The 9960-nt window shown below is 42.7% G+C and overlaps 1 protein-coding gene across 2 annotated transcripts in view; it reads right to left on the bottom strand.

Annotated features, from left to right (window-relative positions):
- Nucleotides 1-3148: 3148 nt before the first annotated feature.
- LOC126378073 (probable ATP-dependent RNA helicase DHX35) overlaps nt 3149-9960 on the bottom strand; it is a 50182-nt gene continuing 43370 nt past the window's right edge. Inside the window, exons 10-17 of one of the 2 annotated variants that reach the window (XM_050026206.1) lie at nt 8687-8828; nt 7998-8117; nt 7600-7763; nt 6778-6905; nt 5940-6086; nt 4527-4617; nt 3885-4035; nt 3149-3471 (exon numbers count right to left, since the gene is read on the bottom strand). In XM_050026206.1, coding sequence (XP_049882163.1) covers nt 3357-3471; nt 3885-4035; nt 4527-4617; nt 5940-6086; nt 6778-6905; nt 7600-7763; nt 7998-8117; nt 8687-8828 — 1058 coding nt within the window. In that variant the 3' untranslated portion in view covers nt 3149-3356. Of the gene's footprint in view, nt 3472-3884; nt 4036-4526; nt 4618-5939; nt 6087-6777; nt 6906-7599; nt 7764-7997; nt 8118-8686; nt 8829-9960 lie in introns of those variants that run through there. The other variant, XM_050026207.1, reaches the window with a different exon arrangement.

The following is a 9960-nucleotide window of genomic DNA, read 5'->3' as shown; positions in this document are numbered from 1 at the left end:
GAAAATGGCGGCAAATGTATACTTTTTTTTTATAGTATATCTATGGCACCAAACAAAGTAAAGGTGCCAGTTTCCAGGTCAAAAAAAAAAAAGCAACAACAATGCTTTTTTGGCGACATTATAGTACAGTTACACTTTGTAAACAATGCTTTTATAGGCCATAGAGCGTACACTTTTTCAAAGAGTTTAATTATGTATGTACTTATATTAGACTTTTTGGTTATTTAAATGCCAGATTAAAGTAGAGGAGTAGAAAAAATAAGTAATATGATTACCCATATCAAATCGTAATACAACATCAACATCGTGAGGAAACCCACATTCCCGTGAGAAATGCATTTACAGAGATATGTGACCTAATCTGTATTGGGCTGGTTTTCTTTCACGGGTTAGAAAGTCAGACAGTCAGCTTCTGTAAAAAACAGGACCTGCCAATTCTTCAGGTTAGGTAAACGGACCCTGTCAAAAACAGCATAACGCTAGGGGGATGGATTACCCATATCAAATAGTCATTGTAACAAATAGGCTACTTGACAATCTAGTCAAATGAGATACTTTTTAAGAAACGTCAAAATGAAAGTTTTGTTTGGAGTTTGTATGGAGATACTGTCCTGTGACGTCATCAATAAAAGCGTCATCAGTCGTCTCTCTCTCTATTAAGAGCTGCGCTCTTGTCGGTGGAGTAACCGCCATTCCTCTTTTCTTCCCGCCAAAACCTTCACCTCCCGATACGACACGACCTGCACCTTCTCTTTTATTTGTTTCATAAATGTTATCCTAGGTCTACCCCTTCCTCTCTTCCCTTCAATTTTTCCTTCTATAATGTTTGTTATAAATGAATCGTGTCGTATCAGGTGGCCAATCATATTTCCTCTCCGGTTCTCTATAGTCTTCAATATGGTTCTCTTTTCTTCAACTCTTTCCAGCACTTTTTCATTTGACACCATTTCAGTCCAGCTTATACCCTCCATCCTTCGCCAACACCACATCTCAAACGCACCAGTCGTACTCCATGAATAAAATTCGAAAAGTAAAATAAGATTGATTTATGATTATCTTGGCTTTTGTTTCTAAATCTTTGACTCAGTCAATAGGGTATTTGACTGGCAAACGGGCCTCAAACTATGTGTGCCCAACTAAGAGCCCCAGCATAGTTTAAGTCGGACCTGCTTCCAGTATCTTGGGGGGGTATGCGTTGGAATAGCGCAGTTACAATGCCCTTATAAATAGGATGTGATGACTCACAACTCACAACAAGTTAGCATATGTTTTTAACCGCTGCACAGAGCAAGGAACTCAGTAGCTTGTCTGCTAATAAACGATAATATAGTCTGGTAAACAACTGTATAATCGCTAATGAAATTCCGATTCTATCGCTTATCTGAGAGGAACACTGGTGTAATCTTTAGGGATAGCCTTTGACCACGACACATACCTACTTACTTTTTTGACGTGACTTATTCTTCTTCTGGAGATGGGCGGGACACATTGCTCGAATGAGCAAAGAAAGATTGTTAGATTGGCGCCCACGAGCATTCACAAGACCTAGAAGAAGACCACCAATGAGATGGAAGGACGACATCGTGCGGCACGCAGGATATGGCTGGATGTCGATAGCCCAAGATCTTCGGAAGTGGAAAAACATGGAAGAGGCCTACGTCCAAAATTGGATATGAATTTAGACTGATATAGATAGATTCTTCTTCTATCGTGTGGGTTGTGAGGTGGAGTACCGGTTGGTACTCCACCAAACTCGACAAACGATAGGTTGATAGGTTTATCAACCCTGGTGTCAGGGTTACTATTGAGCCACCAAAGGCCCCTGACATGGCTCATGTAACGACTACTTACTTACATCAGTAACTTATTGATTTGTCGCATATGACATCAACTTACTTACATAAGTGACTTATATTTACAAATACAAGAATCCGTGTTCTTTTAATAAATAAATATGTTTATCTTCTTCTTATCGTGTCGATGGCAAACTAAATAGTATCGGCCCAAAACTTGGAAAGTATGGCGCTATCTGCAGCGCTCATCAGATCCTCCTGCGTGCTGGTGTTCGGGCACGCAGGACACGATGTAAGATGTTTCATCGTTTGGGGAACAGTGCCGCACTTGCACTTATAATATGGTTATTGTTATTATTAAACACTTGCCTGGACAAATGAGGAGTGGAAAGGGCTCTTATCTGGTACATAATTTAATACAACAGGCCTGAGGCTGCGAACCTCGGCCATAGAACAAAGAATTGTGATTTCGTGTAAATAACTTTATTTTTTTCTCCTTCTGTTTTTGTATTGTTACTATGGAGTCCTCTAATAATAAATACTTTCTTTCAATAATCCTGCGTATAGAACGGCTACACTCCGTTTCCCACCAGCGGCTGACCTAAGTTTACCTCACATCCCCCCCCCCCCCCCCCCCCCCCCCCCCGGTTTTACTTTAGTTTTCAATCATGAAGACTGCGCGCGGACCGTTCTTTTTAGTTCATCAGAACAATTTACATGTTCGAATTTTGTAATACTTTCGTCTGATTCGAAATTTGATATCACAGGGGTCAAAAATACCACATCGGAGCAACTCATCTAAAGAAGCAATATTGCAATTTGACAGTTGCGCATATAAAAGTAAATGCGCATTGCACACAAATGTCAAATTGCAATATTGCTTTTTCAGATGAATTCCTTTGATGTCGCCTTTTAAGTCCCCAGGTAAGTCATTAGTAGACACACGTCACTAAGTAAATAACTGAATGTCAACAACGTGATGAAATATACCTTCTAAAATATCATCAAACATACAAGGATATGTCAATACGTTATCGATAAGTTGCCAAATATTTTCCGTAAGTTATTCTTAGATTTTTTTACTTACCTACTTAATTAGTTGACGACCTCTCTGCCACCTATCTTCTGTACTGGAACTGGGAGCAGATAAAAGACACGTTCAGCTGCTTATCTTTTTGGGCATGTCGTAAAAACCGACAGGGATTGTGTCCCTGGAAAGATTTCGTAGCAACGAGTGTGAGCTGAGGATGCTTGAAACGGCGCGCCGCAGTGTCGGTTTGATTCCCGGTACCGAAATTGTGCTGGTCCTCGCTTGAGAAGCGAGCCGATGAACGACAAAACCACAAAGGACAATATAAAAAAACTTAAAATAATTTATTTCTTAAAGCACACATCGGACACTCCATACAAAAATCTGGTTTTTACCGCGTAAGTGCGAGTGAGATAGACAGTCCGCGCGCTCCGCCTTAATCCTTACGTTGTCAGACTAAAGTAAGACCCAGAGGTGAGGTCCGTGCCCGGTATGAATCAGTGCGGGGCGGAGACTTTTTATTCTGTCTAAAGTCAAATCTCCTTGTAATAGTGCGGTGCGATCTCCAGTAACCATTCCTTCTGTATGACCATCGTGTCTCGCATGTATGTCTTGTCTCCTGTACTCTGCACACTCGCGAATATCACCCTGTTGGCAATAAAACAAATATTTAGTACGAGTATTATAAGCAGCAAAGTTTGTGAGAAAAAGATAATTTACACTTTACAAAAGTCACACGTTATATGACCGTGGACTTAAGATTAATAACTGTGGACTGAAGACTGATAACTGTGGACTAGACTGTGGACTGAATACTCATAACTGTGGACTAATGACTGTGGAATGAAGACTAATAATTGTCGATTACAGACTCATAACTGTCGACTTATGACTGTGGACTGAAAACTGATAACTAACGACTGATGACTAAAAACAGATAACTGTGGACTGAAGACTGATAACTATGGTCGGCTATGGAATGATAACTGATCTCGGTGAACCGTCTAACTGGGACTTCCGACTTTGTGCATTTTTAAAATATGTTCCTTATCATAACTTACCATTTAGGCTGCTGCATGTGGTACAAGACACTGTCGGGGCTGATATGCAGCGTGGCGCCCCGGATGCCGCGGTAGCAACTGTCCACAGTCAGATAAGCAGCTTGGGGGAACCAGCCCGATAGCACGCACTTCATTATGCGGCGGGTCTTCTCTGGAACAATAAAAAAACATAATCATAACATACAACACGCCTGTATAGAGGTACATGCCCTCCTCGGCAGCTCTTTGTTTTTTTTTTATACATAAACATGATATAAATAAACAGCCTATTACATCTCACTGTTGGGCAGAACGCTTGCCTCTCACATTGAGGTCGCAGGTTCCAATCCAGCACAGGCCTAAATCATTGATTGTCATATTTTTTTCGAATTCATGTTTGGATCATAAATGATTATCACGTGCTCAGCGGTGAAGGAAAACATCGTGAGGAAACCCACATTCCCGAGGAATGCATTTTCGGAGGTATGTGACTTAACCTGTATTGGGCTGGTTTTCCCTTCGCGGGTTGAAAGATCAGATAGGCAGTCGCATCTGTAAAAACCGTTCCTGTCAAATCTTCAGGTTAGGTAAGCGGACCCTGTGAAAACGGGATAGCGGTAGGAAGATGATGATGATGATTTAGATGACGTAAGAAATACCAACCTGACCCCAAGTCCAGTCCTTCAACAGCTTGGTTTTCCATTTGGAATTTCCCTTTAATTAGCTTTTCTAAGCTGTCTCTTATTTCCGATGCCTGTAACATAATTATCATAATTAAGAACACATTACTACCATGGTTTTAAATACTGACAGCGAACACAAATATAGAATGCGTTTAACAGCCTATATACGTCCCACTGCTGGGCACAGGCCTCCTAACAATAAACCGGAGGGGGTATGGAGCATACTCCACCACGCTGCTCTACTGCGGGTTGTTGAGGGATCAACAGCTTAACGTGCCCTAATCATCTTACTTTTCCGGACAATCAGGAGCCTGTTTAATAAAACTTACAATTGTAAATTACAGTGACAATTTGATGTGCATTGCGGAGTGTGTGATCACGAATATTATGCAGTTTCATATTAGCTACGCAATGAACATCAAATTGTCGTTGTAATTTACAATCGTAAGTTTTATTAAACAGGCCCCAGGTGATTCAAGCCTGCAATGTCCTTACCAAACAAAGGAGAGAGACAACTTTGTGAGACAAAGTGATTTCGAGTGAACAGTTGTCAATCATCCGTCCTCTTCCTTTTCAGCGAATAAGAAAGTGACAGATATAACTAAAAATAAAATAAGGAGCTGCCTAGCTCCTTCTGCTGTGGAATCGAGACCACTAGATTGTAATATACATATTACTTTTAGGTATAAATGTTACTACTAGATACTCATTCCTACGGACGAACTGTTTAAACAGTTTTTCAGGGCATGGCTAAATTGTATTTTTAGCAAAAAAAATATTAAATAACGAAAAAGAGAAGGCTATATAGGCGGCCAATTAGCTCGCGACAACGAACACTTCAGGATCCCGATACTGACCCCTTCGGTGTGGTCGACGATTTCCCTCATTCAGCGCTTTTCACTATCCACTAGGGTCGATTGATTCCCTCAGACGTATATCCCGTTTCCACAGGTTCTGCTTACCTAACCTGAAGATTTGACAGGTCCGGATTTACAGAAGCGACTGCCTGTTTGACCTTCCAAACCGAAGGAAAAACCAGCCCAATAGGTTATTGGAATCATATCAAGTTCATCATCATCCCCCTACCATTATCCCGTTTTTCACAGGGTCCGCTTACCTAACCTGAAGATTTGAAAGGTCCGGTTTGTTACAGAAGCAACTGCCTGTCTGATCTTCCAACCCGCGAAGGGAAAACCAGCAGAATGTAGGTTCACGATGTTTTCCTTCACTGCTGAGCACGTGATAGTCATTTATGATCCAAACATGAATTCGAAAACAAATTCGACAATCATTGATTTAGGCATGTGCTAGATTCGAACCTATGACCTCAAAGTGAGATTCAAGCGTTCTACCATTTTGGCTACCAGGTCTCATAATCATCATATCAAGTTACCTTCTCCATAACCCTATGATTGAGGTACATCCTATGACACCATTCCTTGCAGGCGCGCTTCGCTCGCTTCTCGTCGGAATGTGATGCCTTGACGGTCAAATATGAGTCCATTATGTTTAGGTACATTAGTATGTCGCCTTCTGCTACCTGTGGGATAAAAATGGAACACTATAATTAATATACATTAATGAAATAAGGGCGTGCGTGCGTGAGTGCGTGCCTGCGTGAGGGCGTGCGTGTGTGTGTGTGTACATGCGCTTGTGGCATTATTCATAAATAAAAGAAAGGAAGGGGAGGCCTTTACTCAGCAGTGTGATCTTATAAACTACATTAGATATTCAGATAGGATCAGAGTACAAGCAAGAACAATTTGAACAATTTGTCCTTAATATTAAAGAGTTTTTACAACATCAACATTCGCACTTTGGGAACATTTCCGCGAACAGCACGTCACTGGTTCAGATGGTGATGATGATGTGACTACGCCACTAACGCCACACACGTTATAAGACGAAAAAAAAATAAGAAAACTTCCTCACGACGCGATGCCATTCGTGCTATATCGAAACAAGTGACGATTTCATCTTTCATCTTTGTCGTGGACTTTGTTGTTCGACGTCTAACAGTGGCAACCCTACCTGAAATAGCACTTGCGTTACCCTATCGTAGACGTCATGTCGTATTCGTATGTGTGTCGTTGTGTGTCGTCAGTATCGTAGGTGTCGTGTCGTGTCTTGTGTATCAGGGTTGACGAGATTGGTAATTCACCTCACAACCCACACGACAGAAGAAGAAGACCCTATCGTAGATTGAGAAAGGTCCCTAACTGGATTCTAACCTCAAAGTTATTCCTCCTGCACACTTTGGCAGCAATATTCTCCTTGCCACTGGCAGACTTCACGAACACGCTGTCAACTTGCAACATGGCTGCTATTGACAACGCCTCATCTATACAGCCGAATTTATCTGAAATACAATTAAAAAAGGCGGTCAAGTACGAGTCCGACTCTCGCACGGAGGGCGCAACTTTGCCGTTGACTATTGCTTACATACATCGAAAATAGGTCGCGAATAGTTTACCAACGTTTAAAGTCTGTAAACGCATAAACTTTTTTTTTGCGGTTGAAAAGCTGTTCGCTCCATAAATCCACATAGGTTGTGACTATTTTTACCAACTGCAAATAAGCTTGTATTCGCAAAATACAAACAAATTCATCACATTAGAAGGCGGATGGGACGTTCGTTGTGTAAAAATTGACGATTCCAAGTGTGATGTTACCTACTGAATAAGGTTATATTTTGCGGCCTCCGTGGTCCAGTGGTTCAACGTTGGGCTCATGATCCAGAGGTCCCGTGTTCGAATCCGAATCCCGGTGGGGACATCACAAAAATCACTTTGTGATCCCCAGTTTGGTTAGGACATTACAGGCTGATCACCTGATTGTCCGAAAGTAAGACGATCCGTGGTTCGGAAGGCATGTTAAGCCGTTGGTCCCGGTTACTACTCATTGATGCAAGTATGTAGTCGTTACATGAGTCATGTCAGGGGCCTTTGGCGGCTCAATAGTAACCTTGACACCAGGGTTGATGAGGTTGGTAATCCACCTCACGACCCACACGATAGAAGAAGGATAAATTTTAATTTGAATCAGTAACTGACCGCTGGTGCAGAGCATGGCGGCACACATAGGCCTGACAGGCAGCTCGGCCGCGCGGCGCCCAACGGCCGTGAGGGAGCCGCTGCTGTCCAACGCCCCCAGGGCGTACAGCGTCTCCAGCCCTGCTAGGAGGCTCTTAGCTGGCGGCGGGGTTGGGAACGTGAATCTGGAAATGATGAAGAAGATATTAACGAAAGCTCACCACTAAGTCAATGTGTTACAGGTACATCCATCGCACACCTCAGCGAGCTTTCTGTTAAACAAACGTGATAGGTGGTGAGCCGTGTCGCCGTCAAAAATCATTAGTGCAAGTTTGGTACTTGGGTTCGAAGCGGCTCTTCTCGTTTGGGAAGCAAGCCGCTGTACCACAGGACCACAGTGACTAGTTAAATGCTCTTACCTTAGTAAATTGTCTATTCCTAGTGCCTTCAGCTGTAACAACATGGAAGACAGATCGCTTCTAGCCATCTCAGGCGGGACGCTCGCTGGCAACTTGTCGTACTCGGCTTCTGTGTATAACCTGTAATATGAGACCATACGATACATAAACTGCCCATATACGGCTCACTGCTGGGCACAGCCCTCCCTCAATCAACCGGAGGGGTTATGGAGCGCTCCACTGCGCTTTGGTGGAGGTGTTTTTACGGCTAATAGCCGTGACCATTGGCTTAACGTGCACGAAGCACAGAATCATCTTACTTTTTCAGACAATCAGGTGATTCAAGCTTGAAAAGTCCTTACCAAAGGACAGTCTCACAAAGTGATTTCGACAATGTCGACAACTCAAGATCGTGAGCCCAACGCTTTAACCACTAGACCACGGCGGCTGTTCCTATCATCATTAATTTAAGAGCCACGCTCTTTTCGGTGTAGCATTTTTTATTTGCATTCTCCATTCTTGTCTATCCAAGGCCATTTTTTTACTTCCTTATAAAACACGACGATCGCCTTTTCTTTAACCTGTGCCATGTAAGCTCTTCTTGGTCTTCCCTTTCCTCTAAACGGGACCTGTCAAATCTTCAGGTTAGATAAGCGGACCCTGTGAAAACGGGTTGGTGCTAGGTGTATATTGAGACGATGATGACTAACCTATAACACTTCCCGATGGAAGTTCTCCCAGCTCGGCCCGCGCGTTGTGTGGCGTTGTTCTTAGATATCGGCGTGATGGTCAAACTCTCCACGCCCACCGATGGGTCGAAGTATGGCAGTTTGTGAAACCCGCAGTCTATCACTGGAAGGAGATAATACATAGATAAATTCACGAGATCGGCAGAGTCTCCGAACGCCCAGGAGGCTTCTGAACTTCTGGAAGGAGCTGAGTTGGCTAGTATGGCCAAGACTTATATACCCACGTGTCTAAATACAGGAAACAGGGCCCACCGCCATATCATACCATACCATGGGCAGAGCCACAAGTAATCAAAGACGCTTGCAGCTTTGGTGAGGATTATGGTGACAAGGGTATACAGTCTATCGCCCATAACAATTGTCCATCGTGTGTCACGTTCTTATCACGCGAATCAAATAGGTTGTACTTACTAGGGTAAATAAAACGGTATATAGAAATAAAACCAAGTTTATTGACATTAAATCCCTAGCAAGTACATAGATCGGATCTCTGGGTCGCAGGTAATTTGATACTGGCTGAGCACCCTTGGTGCAGTAGGAAAACTACCACTTCCCTGTAACTCTTCCCACGACGACACGGGGTACACCGGCGCGCGCAGCAGGGCAGCAGAAACGGTGGGGTAAGTACAGGACCGAAAGTGGATCCAGCGGGTTGTAGAACCCGAAAGGTGAAGCGGTAGAGGTAAGTACAGGACCGGTAGTGGGTCCTGCGGTTGTAGAACTCGAAGGGTGAACCCCAATTAATGGGGATAACACAATACTATAAATTATTATATCGTAGACAAAATTAGTAAAAAAACGTATTTAAAAAATATACGAGTAATCGAGGTGTTCTCGCTACAAAGGCAGAAGGATTGTGTCGAACATCCGACCGGAAGAGTAACGGCTCGGCTGTGGAATGTAGGTACGGCTACCTACGCAATGTGATAATTATTAAAGTCGTACAATATTAACGGAATTATTTTGTAAATAGATATGTTTTGTTAAATTAATTAGTATATGTTTATTTATGTAATAATATTTTAGTTTTAAGCAGTAGTTTTTAAGTGTTTTCAATGATAACTTTTTGATAGTTCCTAACAGAAAAACAAGAGCAATTACACTCAGTAGTAAAACGCGGCAGGCGTTACACGTGTTAGAAAGGACACGATCCTCTGTCGGATTTCACGACATGCCCGGGAAGACAAGCAGCTGAACGTGTTTTGTTTTTTTTATTCGCTCCCAGAATGGAATTC

The sequence above is a fragment of the Pectinophora gossypiella genome, chromosome 25 (assembly GCF_024362695.1).
Source record: "Pectinophora gossypiella chromosome 25, ilPecGoss1.1, whole genome shotgun sequence".
Classification (NCBI taxonomy): Eukaryota; Metazoa; Arthropoda; class Insecta; order Lepidoptera; family Gelechiidae; genus Pectinophora; species Pectinophora gossypiella.
The sequence above is the reverse complement of the archived record's forward strand: the minus strand, read 5'-3'. Positions and strand labels throughout refer to the sequence as shown.